Source organism: Megalopta genalis, chromosome 10 (assembly GCF_051020955.1).
Source record: "Megalopta genalis isolate 19385.01 chromosome 10, iyMegGena1_principal, whole genome shotgun sequence".
Lineage (NCBI taxonomy): Eukaryota > Metazoa > Arthropoda > Insecta > Hymenoptera > Halictidae > Megalopta > Megalopta genalis.
Window position 1 is genome coordinate 9,846,538 of NC_135022.1, and position 15,388 is coordinate 9,861,925.

Consider the following 15,388-nt stretch of genomic DNA (forward strand, 5'->3'; position numbering starts at 1 on the left):
GCTAAAGTATGCTAACTGAGAAATTAAAGGAATATTTTGAAGGATCAGAAATGTTCACAAGACTCTCCTGTATCTACATTTTGCGAAAGTAGTTTATTTATTATGGTAAATTTTTAATTTTTTAAAATTACTGTTTATCCGCGATACTCGCGCCTCTTGATTTCGAGGGTCCGTACAGTGCCAATTGGGGTAATGGCAGAATGTTCAAACTGTTGGCCAAAATCGACTGTGGATAATTTGACTAACGAAGCTTCGTTCCTTTTCCAAAAGAGGCGACACAATTGCCTGTATGAGAATAATTTAGGGCCACCTAAAAACATTAATTATAACAGAACTAGGGCATACAAAAATAAACCAAGGGTACAAAATTGTTTAAAAGTATCTGCCGCATCGATATCATATAAAAAGAACAAATAACAACATTGCGAAACATAATTTATTGTTCCTTGAATTTTGGTTATCTATTATATTAATTAATTATATTTTATAATCGTTTAGTTTTTTTTTATACAATATAGATTCAGCAGATTCTTCTGAACAGTTCTATGTCCTTGGTTAATTTTTGTACGCCGTAATTATGCCATAATTAACGTTTTTCTACGATCCTGCATTGTCCATACATATTGTGGGATACATTTAGTTCAGCGTTTAACTGCTATGCGGTGATAGCATTGCGTTAATCCATAAAACCGGTTAATTTAAAATAGGATCATGTATAGACATTTTTCTGGAAATCAGAAATATACGTTCGATGCTCATCATCGTCGATATTATTTTCAGCTCAATAACTCCACAATTATCATAGTTTAGTCGAAGTGATAATATGTAAAAATGAATGGTGCCCCGGTTTCGAATACGGTGTCTTACATCGTAGTTCCAAACATGGCCGATGATCGGATATTGCAGGATGGGCGAGCAATCTGAATACGTAATCGGAACTCTACTGCAGTATACACATAGGTTTTGTAAATAATTTTGTAAATAATTTATCGATCTGATAGGCCATTTTAACTGTGCGCCTAAAGGAACAATTAATCAATTCTTGATCACGTGTTGTACTGTCATAATTATTAAAAAAAATAAAGTTGGAACTGTTCAAAGGGGTCGTTGCAGTTCGACAACATGTCCGAGCGTAACGATGACACAGAAAATGGTAATATTTTTAACTGTCAATCTGTCATAACAACAAAATTCGATATTTCTTTGACGTCATCCGCACTGTAACTTTTTCATTGCGAATTGATATGACGATGTACCTTTCCTTTCTTACGTCCTTCGAAACTTGCATGTAAGAGTCATCGAAATGGTATTTCTTGTATCATGATTTCGTAACACGGGACACCAACTTCTTTACAGATACTAAATTACAAAGATGTTAATGACAGGTTCAATATTTTTAGTAAGCATATACATTTTGAGCTTGAACTGCGTAAATTTGCTCGCGTTAACGGTGTGAATAAATTCGTGATGACATTTTCTGTCATCCATAAAAGCAGCATGTTTTACTAATTAAATAAAATGGTTAAGTGGATTAAGATATTGGGTATTGTTTGAAGATATTCTGTTCTATCTTACGAGTATTGTACTCGCGAATAAACGCAAGGATTGTCAGGTAATTTATCGTGTCATGTGTGCGACTATAATGGGATATGGTTTGTCGCAAAATTTTGACATATGTTTACAGCAGGCCAATGCTTCCACAAATTACATTTCCTTTAACCAGTCGTCCACGACAATTATTTGTCCATGAACTCTTACAGAAGCATTTATTCGTGTAGTTTTATTTGAGTCAGTAAAGTATTTTTTTCATGCAAATTCTCCACTCAAATGTTTCTTTCCATTAGTATTATTAGTATTATTTTGTTACACTCATAAGTTACCAATCGCATTTATCAATTGTATCTCAGAAAAATCATAGATTCACTTTTATACTATTGGCATAAAATGCTTATACTATAATAAGAAATTACTTTATGTTGTATCTTTTGTTTTGCTTTTATATATAGAGAAGAAATTAAGCGAGGAAGCAACGAACAGTTCTTCAACAACAGAAGAGGCAGAAGATTCTGACGTTGAAATGATTCGTGAATATTTAGGACAAATGCTGATAAGGTTATTTAATTCGCCAACATGCGATGGACAGTCCACAAAAAAGGTTCTTCGAGAACTCAGCATTGATGGGATAGTAGACTATATCAAGGAAACAGAAAATATTAAAATTGTTACAATGGCTGGAGCTGGTATATCCACATGTAAGTATTGACAATTTCATGCTGGAGCCATGAAAGAATATTTTACTATCTACAGAGTTCTTTTGTGTCCACAGCCGCAGGAATTCCTGATTTTCGATCGCCGTCTAGCGGGTTGTATCACAATTTAAAGAAGTACAACTTACCTTACCCTCAAGCTATTTTTGAAGTTAGTTATTTTATGGAAAATCCAGAACCCTTCTTCACACTTGCAAAGGAATTATTGCCTGAAGGCTTTAAACCAACCCCATGCCACTACTTTATACGGCTCTTGTGGCAAAAAGGATTACTCTTAAGACACTACACGCAGAATATCGATACATTGGAAAGGATTGCTGGCTTGCCACCTGAAAAATTGGTCGAAGCACATGGATCATTCCATACTGGACAGTGTCTCAAATGCAAAACAACGTATACTTTACCGTGGATGAAAAGTAATTTTAAGAAATATTTTAACTTTTTAAAACTTATCGAATTACCAGCAGTTCCTGAAGTCGAACACATGCTTTCAGAGAAAATTGCTGAAGATACCGTGCCGAAGTGTGAAAAATGCAAGGAGGGTGTAGTAAAACCAGACGTTGTATTATTCGGAGAATTGTTACCCCAACGTTTCGATCACCTGATCGAACAGGATTTTCCGGAAGCGGATCTACTGATCATTATGGGATCCAGTTTGCTTGTCCATCCATTTGCATCCTTGGTAGACAGGTGTACATAATGAAACGATAACAAATTGTAAAGTTTTAGTTTAAGAACTTGTATTTAAATTGCTGTTTCTCTATTTTCTTTAAGAGTACGACCTCACTGTCCGCGTTTACTCATTAATAAAGAAAAAGTGGGCATGCAAGATCGTTTGTCACGGTTCCTGGGACTGCGGCAAGGCTTCGTCTTCAATACGAAAGATTCTTCGGGTGGACGCGACGTTGCCTGGTTAGGCGATTGCGATACCGGATGCAGAATGTTAGCAGAAAAAATGGGATGGGAAGTATGTTTCCCCTTCTTTTTCATGTAACTCGAAAATTTATGTCAACGATTTGACTTACATCGTTCTCCTTTTCAGGACGAATTAACAGACCTTATAAAAAGAGAACACGAAAAATTGGATGCTGAAAGCGCTAAGAAGAATTAGTTATATTAATGGTATTCCAGAGAGGTAAACTTGTTTATTAACGCAATTGTTATTTGATAAGTTCGCCACTATTTTTATAAAGAAAAACTTATTTAGAAAAATGATATTTCCTATTAAAGTAATTGTAAAAATGTTATTTAAACAATAGAAGATTCAATACGATGACAACAAAGAGACACGCTCTCGTTTATATCCGCCTCATGAAGTTTTATAGAAAATAGAAAAGAAATAGAAATAAGCGATAAAAAAAGCATAATTTTCTAATGTATATTTTGACATGTAATTTATTTTTTTAATGCGATCATGATAATTGAATCGCATGTACAGATAAAATGGAACACGGTAATACTCCGAAATGTACGTTGAACGTAATTGGATCATGTCATTGTAAAAGGCTTGGTAATAACTTCCTGAGTTTCTTGTTGATGCACCTGTCCATCGCCGGCAGCTGGGGCAGCCATAGTTCTGCGACCACAATATTGTAACTAGAAATCGTAATATTGTTCTCACACGAGAATTTCTTTCTCTCGATGAAGTTGTTACTTAAATAAATTTTTCTTTAAATTTTACGCTTACACGTCTACCGCATAAATGTTCAAAACGGGGTTTCACAAAGTTCCATGGTCCCATATTTCGTGGCTCTTCTTGGCTCCATATGAATGCTAAACAGTTATTAAAATATATTTTGAACAGAGCTTCAGAACACGTTGCGATAAAACTGCAGTTTGTTTACTCACTTCTCGCGTTTTTGTATCTATCGAGCTCTTGTAATAATTCATGAACCGGAAAGGGACATAAAGTCTCCAATCTAACGATGGCTACATTACTCTGTCCCGCGGTGTTTCTATAATCGTCGAGAGCGTAGAAATGTTTTCCACTCACCAGAATGATTTTGTCCACGTTCGCCACCGCCGCTTTCTCGTCCCCTGTTAAGCAGATCACCCGAGTCGTAAAAACGGAAATGATTATCCTGTAAATTTTGTTTTCTATATACCTATAACATTTGTAAATCTAGTTCGTGGACCCATGTCTTGTAACAACGACGTTGCAGCATTGTGACGTAACAATATTTTTGGAGCCACAACGATCAAAGGTTTCCGGAAATTCCTTAGCATCTGAAACGTGAAAAGCTTTAGACAGAAGTATAAGGCAGTTTGTGAAACCGTCTATTCAGAGCGCAAGAATCGTCCTCGTACTTGTCTCCTCAGTAAGTGAAAGTATTGCGCCGGGGTTGTAGGGTTCACTACATGCATGTTCACGTCATCTCCATCCGGTTTGTCCTCGTTGCTATCCGTCAACTGTAAAAACCTTTCTATTCTGCAGGAGCTGTGTTCGGGGCCAGCGCCGTCATAGCCGTGCGGTAGAAGAACGGTCAGCCCGCTGCTTAACATCCATTTCGCTTCGCCACTAGTCACAAAGGTGTCGATTACGATTTGCGCTCCGTTGAAGAAATCACCAAACTGTGCTTCCCAGACGGTCAAGGTTGTCGGCAGAGCTATACTCATCCCGTACTCGTAACCCAAAGCCGCTTCTTCCGACAGAATGCTGTTAGCCAATTCCAACTTTCCTGTTTGACCCTCTATCATCGAATTTAGAGCGATCTGTACGTCTAGAATATCGAGTAACGAAGTAAATATTGATCCGATAAATTTGGGGAGAAATCGATATTCGCTTACCTCCGGTTGTCTGATCTACGAACATGGCGTGTCTATGGGAAAACGTTCCACGGCCCACATCTTGCCCGCTTATTCTGACGTTATAGCCTTGGTACAATAGGCTTCCGATAGCCAGTGCCTCGCCGGTAGCCCAGTCCAGTCGGCCTTGCTGGTCGTTGATCGTCTTTTTCAGCCTGGCTTGAACGTGGCTCTTCGCTAATTGCGGATGGATGGTCTACGCGGCGAAACGTATATGGCCGATTATATGGAAGAACCATGATTTAGCTACGATTGTTGAATCAACGTATAGCATTGTATTCTCACCGTATTATCGTCGACGCGAACGCTCTTTTCGGCGATGAATCTCAGCAGAGCCAGGTCGACGCCTGTATCCCACTGAGTCACGCTTGCTTCGGCTTGGCTCATTCCCTTCCACAAACCTGCAAAGTATGCGGGTTCCGGGACGTAAGCATCCACCTTTTTCAGCGCTTGGTTCAACCGAGCGATGTGACCGTCGTTGTCGTGCTTGGCTTCCTCCAGGGTAAAAATGTTAGACTTTACCAGTTTATCTAAGTATCGATCCGGTACCGATCTATGTGAAAACAAAGGTAGACTCACTCTTTCATTTTTCAGACGCGCAACGAGATTTAAAACACCTACGAACGGCTCTGTATCATTTTATACAAAACAGGATTTGTGAACGTTGGATCGTCCAGTTCGTTGTGGCCCCATCTTCTGAAGCAATTCAAGTCCACGAAGACGTCTTTCCTGAACGTTCTTTGGTACTCGAAGGCGAGTCTAGTCGCTCGGACGACCATCTAACACGACGTTTGGAATAGTTTAGTGACTCGAGCTTAGCGTATGCGAAAACGTACGATATACACCTCAGGATCGTCTCCGTTGACGTGGATCACCGGGACGGAGATCATTTTCGCCAGGTCCGAGCAGTATCGCGAAGATCTGCCTCGCGAGGCCGGCGTGGTGAATCCCAGTTGATTGTTCACGATCAAGTGGATCGTCCCGCCTATTTCGAAGTGCGGAGCCTGGGACAAAGCTAAGCATTCCTGGTTCACGCCTTGGCCAGCGTAAGCGGCGTCCCCGTGAACCTGAATGTTCAACACTTTGTCGCTCCACCAGGCGTTCTCGTCTTCGCCGTAAGCCCCTTCGCCGACAGCCTGCATCACTCCTCGGGTTTTCCCCATAGAAACCGGATTCACCACCTCCAAGTGGGAAGGATTCCTCAGCATCGACACGTGCAGGTTTTTCCCGTCGATATCGAGATCGGTGGAGGACACCAGATGACTGATCACGTCGCCGGTCGTTTTCGCATCACCCGGAAACTCGGATAGTCCCCGGAGCTTTCGAAACAATTTCTCCGGCGGAAGGTTTAGCATACCGGTGAGCAAGTTCAGTCGACCACGGTGCGCCGTGCAGAGAACAATGTACGCCAAGTCGTCTGGAAACAGATGGATCGATTTAGATCGGTTCGCGGAACGATCGTGTATTTTCACGCGATTTCAATTACCGTCTGCGCACAGTTTGAAAAATTCATGGAAGAACGCCATCATAGCTTCGGCTCCTTCGCCACCGTATCTTTTGAGGCTGACGAACTTTATGGCCAGGAAGTTGTCGAAAGCTTGGCTCCTTAGCATCTGCTTCGCGATGGCCACCCTCGTCCGATCCGCGAGGGGTTCGGCCACGCGCTTCTCCGCGGTATGCGCGAACCATTCTCTCTCCTCTTCGGTCTGCGCAAACGTTAAAGGCGATCGGATACTTTTAAAATGTTCCCACGGGCTGTTATCGCAGTACGTCGGCGAACGATACCTCTAGATGGCTAAACTCGAGACCTATGGTATCGCTGTAGGTCCTAATTAGGAATGCCAAGGCCTCCTCCACCGTTCCTTCCTTCTTATTCGTCGTTAAGATCCCATCGAAGGACACTCTGTCCGTCAAACGTAATCCAAATCTGTCTGGATTCAATTCTGCGAGCGGAATTGGCTTGTTCGGAGAGACAGGATCTATGTTGGCTTGTTTATGACCAAATTCTCTGTACGCAGCGACCAGTCTGTAGAAATTGCTGTTCTTTGATCGCGTTACCAGATATTCTTTCGGCACTGCAGAACGTAAACGGAAATATACGGGATTTTCAATAAAAATTCCGACAGTTTGTGAATAGTTGCAAAGTTGCGTAATAATCAAAATATCGTATCCCGTTATCGCAGCTGTTTATTAGCGGAGCAAATCTTTTGCTCGACACCGCACTTTCTATTTTTGCACCCAACGATAACAGTCGGTAATCGTAACACGATCCGGCGATACAAACGCATCGCGTTTCGTGTTGCCGAAATGTGCGAACCGAGTGTTCAAAAAAAAAAAAAAAACCCCCGCGACACCTACCGATCCATAGGACAAGATGAATGTTGTATCATATGTAACGATAAATCTGAAATAAACATTATATTTTTAGTCAGAAACAAGTGATCGAGTAGCAGCAACAGCCCATCGATTGAAAGAGAGCCGATCGTCGGGAAAAGAAGTTCGAATTGTCAGCGATCGACTTGTTTTCGGTTCGAATTTGTCACGCATGCGCGTGCCGCCGCGCTTTACGGAATTGTAACAGTTGCGCGAGTCGCGAGACGCACGCAGTGGTCGAACGGTTTCCGACGTGCTTCAACTTTTGATTCTTTATTCATTTCATCGCGCGTTAAAACTGTGCTCGTGTGCCATAATATATGAACAAGGACTCGCATTTAGGGCATGCTCGCCCATTGCCGAAGGTTTACTCCTGGCGAGGTAAGAACGAATTACGACGAAATCGCGTTTTTCCCATTCCTCCATTTGAAAGCGTTCACACGAGGAACGTTGACAGCCGCCTCGGCGGTGGACGGAACGATATTTTCAATTCGTATTCGAATCTTTGAGGCTGCTGTCTTCTATAAGAGTCGCGTCGATTTTTGCCCTTTAACCTTTTAGATACGGCTGAATTCTGCGCGAGGCTATTTTTCTGGACGGCAGAGTCCGATATGTACTGTACAGAGTCTGATACTGTATACTCTGTCTGTATATACAGGATGTCCCAAAAATGTCTTGCAATTCGAAAGTGGCGGGTTCCTCGGGCCATTCGAAGCAACTTTTTCCTTTACAAAAATGTTCTCCGAGGCACCGTTAACGAGTTATCAACGAAAAACGGTGACCAATGAGAGGCGAGCTCGGCTGGCGCGAGGCGATCGAGCCAATGAGCGGAACCGGGCTTCGCGCGCTGGTCGGCCGTACTCGATTCTTATTGGTCACTGTTTTTCGTTGATAACTCGTTAACGGTGCCTCGGAGAACATTTTTCTAAAGGAAGAAGTTGCTTCGAATGATCCGAGGAACCCGCCATTTCCGGATTGCGAGACATTTTTGGGACACCCTGTAGACTGTTGTAAATCGATGCGAAAACAAAAGAAGTGTGAAACAATGCATACGAAGACGATTATTTGGTTCGAACGATGAGCGAGTGAGCTACTAGAGCAAGCCACTATAGTGGCGCGTCGTCCAGAGAGATGACATCCGCGAAAGCCACTATAGTGGCGCGTCGTGCCTAAAAGGTTAACGTTGCTGCTGTTGCTGGTTGCGTTCGTACATTTCGAGTAATGTTAAAATAGGGATAGGCGGGGAACAATTTAATACTTAGGAAAATTACATCTAGATAAACAAACATTACGCAATCGTTGACGTCGGAACAATGGTAAAAAAATCTACGCTCCGTGTTCGCATGTTAGCTACAATAACGTTAGCTTCGTACGATCAGCTGCTATGTATTTAGTATTTGGTTAGGCGCGCGCGAGCACGTGAACGAGATCCGTGTAATTGCGAGCTTACGTAAACACGATCACAGCAGATAACAGTGCTACTTTCGATATTAATATTCTTGTATTTGTGGAATCGTATATGGAAAAATACCTTGAAATTGTCGCGGCGCCCGCGGCCTATATCCGTACACACCGTGTTCGCTATGATAAGCGCGAGCATGGACAGTCGCCATCGTCAGTCGATAAGTGGTGCATCCTGTGATCGAACAACTGTTTGCCCACCGAAATCGTGGACGTTTCCGTAAGTTCCGAAGGATAGGACAGGCGTGCATTCTTGTCGCAGAAACTCTGAATCGACTGAGCGTCTCTTATCGTTTTGCTATGGTTCACGGTCCGTATGCTGCTCCCGCCCCCTCCATTTAACCGGTCGAACCCCTTACACTCCCCCACCCCATCTCGACCGTAGATTGTCGTGGATTGTCGAACGCACAGAGTGTAAGTCCGCAGGCCACCGTAGACCGTACATTGTACACTGCACAGTGCGGAGATCTTACTATTCGACGTTATCTGTTTATTCGAGATTGGCTTAACCAATGCAAAACATCGAGTCGTTCGTTCAAATAACAGATTTTACTGGACGAAAGCTTATCTCTACAAGGAGTATTTGTATTCGCGATTCTTTTACGAGGGTTCCGCGATTCAGGAACTTACATTGGGTTGTCCGGAAAGTTCGTGCCGATTTTCGGTAGGCAGCGTGAGAGACCTGACCGAATATATCACAATTATTGAAAACAAATGACATGCGTACATATTCTAACAGAGAATGGTTTACGATTCGTTAATTTTTATCACTTTTGTACGCCTTAGAACACGGTGGCAAATAAAGCGCATTACAGGCATTTAATGCTTTTCATTTTCCGAAAGGGCAGAAATGCCGCACAAGCGACAAATAAGATATGCTCGGTTTAAAGCTGGAGATTTCGATCTTGAAGATCAAGAACGACAATTTCTTTGCCGAAAAACCTGAGAGGTTCTGGAAGAACGGAATTCTCAAGCTGCACGAAAGAGATGGAGAAAGGTTGCGGAACAGAATGGTGCCTATAGAATTTAATAAATGTATACCGATATTTAAATGAGCTGCGTTTTAATTTTCCTAAAAAATCGGCACGAACTTTCCGGACAACCCGATACATACCGGTACAGATCGCGCACAAATCGCGTAGCCATAATCGAAGATAAAGAAAAACGTGTCCGATCGAGTAGTCACTCGCGGTTGAATACAGCGATAGCAGATTAGATAACGAAGTCATCGTTGACGAATTTCGGGCTCCGAGAAAAGCATTCGTCGAAGCGTGCGTCTCGCGTTCTTCGAATCGCGAACTACGATTTCTTCCCGAGAAGATCGGTCGAGGTTCGGTCGGGTAAAAAAAAAGGAAGTGCTATACGCTACATGTCATACGTAATAATGTTATATCTCGGGGTATGCCGTTCCCACGAGGTCGTTGCCCCTGTACTTAAACTTGTGCGTGACGATGTTGAACTTTGTCCCGCCCAGGGACACCGGACAATTGGCCTCTGGTCTCGCGTAAAAGCAGACCGTGTACAGCGACATTTCCAGCTCGGGCGAGGTGCCCACGAACATGGTGGTCACCGGTTTATCGTGGCCGTTGAACTTCGTCCTTATCTTCAAGATATGCCCTTTCTGAAAAGCGAAACGCATCGTGTATCAGCTGCTCGAGACTTCCCATCGATGGCCTCGAACGGCCTCGGGACGAGTCGACTCACATCGCCCAGGTCGACTTTCTTCAAGTATCCGTTGTAGTCGACCTTCCCGGTGGCCTCCTCCTTGCTATAGTAGATCCAGTTGTGCAAGCCGACCACCTCGGGCGCGTTCTGGCCATTCTTCAGCTCGGCCATGAACACATGCTCGAATCCCGAGCTGCCGATCTTCCCCTGTCCACGGGAGAACAGATTGAACCATATCTTTCTCAGGGTGTCCTTGTAGTCGTAGTAGTCCTTGCGGATCTTCCCCTTGTCCGCGAGGAATCTCATCGCGGCGGACATCACGTTCGTGCTTAGCATAGTGTCCACCAGCAGGCTCTCCTCCTGCCTCTGCAACGGGCTTATGTGCTCGTTCACGTTCGTGTCCGGCTGGTAGTTGTCGTAGATCGTTATTATTTTCTGGATCGTGGGACCTTGGTAGGCTTCCGGGTTCACCGTGAACAGCCTGGAACGAGATCCGCTTTTCTAGCTGGTTATGTTCGGTATACTGGATAAAAGAAAGGAAGAAGCCTTACGGCTGAGGGGCGTCGTCGGTGGTGCTGCTGCTGCTCGTTTGCTTCTGGATGTTCAGAGTTATGTATCTGTTCGCGTTGTTGGTGTCCTTGATGAACAGAGCCTCGGAGAGCTTCTCCAGGTCCTCGTCCGTAATGCCGTTACCCTTGCTGTAGGTAGGATTGCTCGAGTAGGTTGTAGGAGCATTGGTTTTGGCTCCAGTCGCTACGGCACCGCCCGCTACCACGGGCAGAGTCTGTCCTGTAGAGAATCATCGGAAGCTCGACAAACTTGGACCAACGCGTGGTTCGATTTACTGCTCCGAGAATCTCCGATCGACTCACCACCCGGTTGATTCGGATAAGTGGGCTGCCTCGGAGAAGGAGTCGGCGAGTTGGGCCTGCTGCCGCCACCGGCAACGTCCGCCCAAGTTCTTCCAGGACTTCCGGGTCTGGGTGGTGGCGGAGTGGTACTGCCGGGTTTCAGAGCACCCACGTGCAACGTCGACACCTGATTGCCTCCGGCTCCCGGTTGATTGGGCGCTGGCTGCGTCGGTCCTGGCGACGCGGACGGTCTCGGGGATGGCGACACTTGAACGTCCGAATTCAGTTAGCGACGAGCACAGTTACGAATACGATAGAGTTAAGGAAATATCTCGCTCACCTGCCGGAAAAGATGCTGGACTGCCAGGGCCGGCGGACGGTCTCGAACCTGGGGAATAAAATATAGAATTTCTCTTAGAATCGTCGCGTTGCGTGCCGGTTATTCGAAACACGGATATTCCGCGAAACCTGGCGATTGTGGCGAAGGTTGTTGGGGCTGAGGTCGTGGCGCGGGTGTGACCGCGGGGCTTGGACCGGGCTTCGCACCTGCGGGCAGAGTTCCTGGAGACGCAGCACCTGCGAAAGAAGGTGTAATAGTTGTTCCAGGTTTTTCCCTATATAATATAATAATAATAATATATAATATATATAATATATATATAATAATTTATAATATATAAAATATATATATAATAAAAAATATATAATAATAACAGATAACCATCTGTTGTTCGAACGGTATTGGCCGATTTACCTCCAGGACTGAGCGCTGGTCCTTGGCCTGGCGACTTCGGCGGTTGTCTTCCGGGTTCTCCGGCGCCGGTTAAGTCAGCGGCCCAATCCCTGTAACCTTGACCCGTGTTGCCACCGGTTCCGGGCCTCGCAGGCTTGTTCCCAACAATGTCGAGACCGACTTCCGTTCCCGGGTTTGGTCTGCTCGGCCGAGCGTTGTTTCGGACGTTTTGCGCGTTCGAATTGACGCCGATCGCTAGGCCAGGGTCGCCGGCGCCAATCACAGCCGATCCCACGTTGTTCGGGCCAGTCGACGGTTTTCCAGCTGGGCTACCAGCAGGCTTGCCAGTTGAACTACCAGCTGGGTTACCAGCTGGACTACCAGCAGGCTTACCAGCCGGATTGGCGGTAGTTGGCGCTACGGTTGTGCTAGACGGTGTCTCTGTGGTCGTGGTGGTCGCGTCTTTGTCCTTCTTCTTCCAGAACTTCCATCCCGCCTCGACGTCGGCTAGGGGACATCGATATTATCAAGAAGATCGGCGTTAACTCTTTGCACGATAGAGTGGTGACTCTGAGGCACCACCGAAATTGTTATATCACGGTCCAAGATAATTTTTATATTGTCAATGTTTCGATTTAAGAAATCGTTAGAAGCGTAACTGTTGTACGAATCACGAGGTTCAATTTCATAAAATGCACTTTGTCTGATATAAATGGAAATATCATAAGTCAGAAAAATAATTTTAGATTTACAATTAAAATGGCTTCGGGTGCAAAAGGTTAATATCTGTAGACTGGAGCCTAAAGGATCGTCTACCGTCGCACAGTGGGACGGATGCTAGTCCGTGGGCCCTACGGAAATCCCGGGGTTTATGATACCGGAATTTACTATTGAGACCGAGAACGAAAGATCCTAAAGAACAGGAAGCATGCTTTCTCTTGAATACTATTGATACGCGTTGGGACGGTTTTCTCAAAAATAGTTTTCACTGTTGCTCGTGTCATAAACCTTTCGTTAGGGATCTGTACGGCCGTCGTCCACGGTGCTATGTACCGATGGTCGCTACGTAAGAACCTACAGGGTCAGTCTCGCGATCCGGAAATGGCGGGTTCCTCGGATTATTTGAAGCAGCTTCTCCCTTTACAAAAACTTTCTGCGAGGCACCGTTAACGAGTTATCAACGAAAAACAGTGACCAATAAGAATCGAGTACGGCCGACGCGAGGCGGCCCAGCCGACCAGCGCGCGAAGCCCGGTTCCGCTCGTTGGCTCGGTCGCCTCGCGTCAGTTGAGCTCGCCTCTCATTGGTCACCGTTTTTCGTTGATAACTCGTTAACGGTGTCTCGGAGAACATTTTTGTAAAGGAAAAAGTTGCTTCGAATGATCCGAGGAACCCGCTACTTTCGGATTGCGAGTCACATTTGTCGGACACCCTGTATATCTAAAGTTTCGAAAAAGGTTTGGAACTTGACCTTAGTTCGTGTTTTTGTGGATCCGTACCACTGTGCGTCGACTGCTTCGTAAGCGTTTAACGACTCTGTGACCGGGACGACAGCGAATCGAGGAGTGGAACGGGAGATTTCACAATTTTCCACGCTTCTAGAAAATTCGAAGGAGACCGTTTTCTTTTCTTATCGAACGTCGTTAGTCCGAACGAACCTAATGCAGAGACGGAGAGAACAGACGATCGACGTCACGGCGTTCGCGATCTTAAATTCAAATTACGGAGATCACGGTTGAGATCGCTTCCCACGGGCACTTCGGCCATGGAAATTTACATGGGAAACAATCTCTTCCTCCTTCTTTCTGCGAATCTGGCAACTGGGACGAGCGATAAACTGCTCGACACTTGTACTCGTTCATCCGGTCGACGAAACAAAAAGTATTGCACCGCGTCGATTATATCGCCGAAGTATTTCTTGATTATGTATCGGAAACTTGTAGCTACATATTCCGAGAATGTCACGCTTTCTCTCTCTCTCTCTCTCTCTCTCTCTCTCTCTCTCTCTCTTGCTCCTTCCAGCTCGCGATCGCATATGTATGCATGTGAACCGCGCAGTCGGAATGAACCCGCGATAACCTTGATAATGGAAGGAAAAAACGGAACGAAAACAAGATCGATAGACGAGTAGAAGAACGGTCGAATCCAAGCATTTGGAGCAGATAACGATGTTCTCTGTCCAAACAGTTCGCACGTAACGTGTATATGTATATTCGTTGATATTTTACGCAATACCGCGCGACTTGCCGGATAAATTCACTCGTGATAAATTACTAGCGGAGTAAAAAAGTGAACGATCGGACAACCGACGGGAAATCCTCCTTTCACTCCGACAATAACTCCGTTTTTCCTCCTACAAACGCCGACGGGCTGGCGAACGACAGGCGATTCGATCGATGAATTTTGAACGATCTGCGAGATCGTGCAACCGGTTGTCCCGCGTTATCCTGCTCAAGGACGACCGATGTGTACATCGAACGACGACGTCGTCGAAATTCGAGTGACCGAAAGCTACGGAGTTTACCGCAGGGAATGAAAAAAGGTATAGAAATTGAGAAAGAGAGAGAGTTTTCGCGATCGTCGGCCTTCTTGGATGCGAAATTGCGATTTCCACGAGGAGATTAACTGGTTGAACCGAGTAGCGTCGACTTACCAACGATGACGGAGAGCGCGAGCAGCGTGAGAAACACGGTCGCGCCTTTGATTTTCATGATCGACGATGCTCCTTTGGCTCGTACGGTGAAACGAGATCCAGGTATCGGTATCGAGTTGAGCTCGGCTCGTCTACGATAGAATGCGGATAGAGTGCAGAGGATATATAGAATAAAACGTGTCGCCGCGACGTTCGACGCACGACGCGGGCGTTTTCAGACGAACTGAAGCCTCGACCGACTCTCGATACGATCCGATTCTATTCCGTTGGCCCCCGCCGCGCCGGCCGCACTTTCCTCCTGCCTTCTGGTCTCCCATTGGCAAGTTTGCCGCGACCCTGGTCCGGCTCGACTAAGGTCTTTGCACGGCCGCGAGCATCGTGCCGATCTTCTCGGAAGGATGATGTCAGCCGATGCGCCGCGACGATCTTTCTATTCAACTCCGTCCGGGTTTGGTCACGTCCGCTCCCTCGTAACGCTCTGTTTAATTCGACGCTATTGTCGCTAGCCGGCTGCTTCTCGCTCGATTCCTCGGTTAATGTTCGGAGATCACCGGTCGACGAGAAATCACGACGGTGATCT

General features: G+C 45.3%; 3 protein-coding genes across 7 annotated transcripts; 1 reads left to right on the plus strand and 2 right to left on the minus strand.

Annotated features, from left to right (window-relative positions):
* The first annotated feature begins 35 nt into the window (after window positions 1–35).
* Window positions 36–5,027, plus strand: Sirt2 (Sirtuin 2). Of its 5 annotated transcripts, none has more exons than XM_033475579.2 (7): window positions 36–1,153; window positions 2,007–2,252; window positions 2,327–2,683; window positions 2,762–2,957; window positions 3,042–3,234; window positions 3,310–3,402; window positions 4,702–5,027. In XM_033475579.2, exons 1-6 carry the CDS (start codon window positions 1,123–1,125, stop codon window positions 3,376–3,378), a joined length of 1,092 nt encoding a protein of 363 aa, XP_033331470.1. In that variant the 5' UTR covers window positions 36–1,122; the 3' UTR covers window positions 3,379–3,402; window positions 4,702–5,027. The 5 variants fall into 5 exon arrangements, with proteins under 5 accessions (XP_033331470.1, XP_033331471.1, XP_033331475.1 ...); XM_033475580.2 differs by lacking the exon at window positions 4,702–5,027 and adding an exon at window positions 3,706–3,947; XM_033475584.2 differs by lacking the exons at window positions 36–1,153; window positions 4,702–5,027 and adding an exon at window positions 1,180–1,288 and having other exon boundaries at window positions 3,310–3,947.
* LOC117223329 (putative 2-oxoadipate dehydrogenase complex component E1 homolog) lies at window positions 3,632–9,157 on the minus strand. The gene is made up of 12 exons (XM_033475554.2): window positions 8,977–9,157; window positions 6,858–7,147; window positions 6,559–6,778; window positions 5,918–6,489; window positions 5,694–5,851; window positions 5,358–5,625; window positions 5,055–5,268; window positions 4,575–4,987; window positions 4,373–4,493; window positions 4,116–4,304; window positions 3,955–4,040; window positions 3,632–3,863 (listed from the first exon to the last, which is right to left on the minus strand). Exons 1-12 carry the CDS (start codon window positions 9,155–9,157, stop codon window positions 3,756–3,758), a joined length of 2,820 nt encoding a protein of 939 aa, XP_033331445.2. The 3' UTR covers window positions 3,632–3,755.
* Window positions 8,682–15,141, minus strand: LOC117223335 (uncharacterized). Its single transcript, XM_033475568.2, has 8 exons — window positions 14,809–15,141; window positions 12,177–12,662; window positions 11,891–11,998; window positions 11,763–11,810; window positions 11,444–11,689; window positions 11,123–11,360; window positions 10,611–11,052; window positions 8,682–10,527 (listed from the first exon to the last, which is right to left on the minus strand). The coding sequence occupies exons 1-8, from the start codon at window positions 14,864–14,866 to the stop codon at window positions 10,294–10,296; spliced, it is 1,860 nt and encodes a 619-aa protein (XP_033331459.2). The 5' UTR covers window positions 14,867–15,141; the 3' UTR covers window positions 8,682–10,293.
* Between the last annotated feature and the right edge of the window lie 247 nt (window positions 15,142–15,388).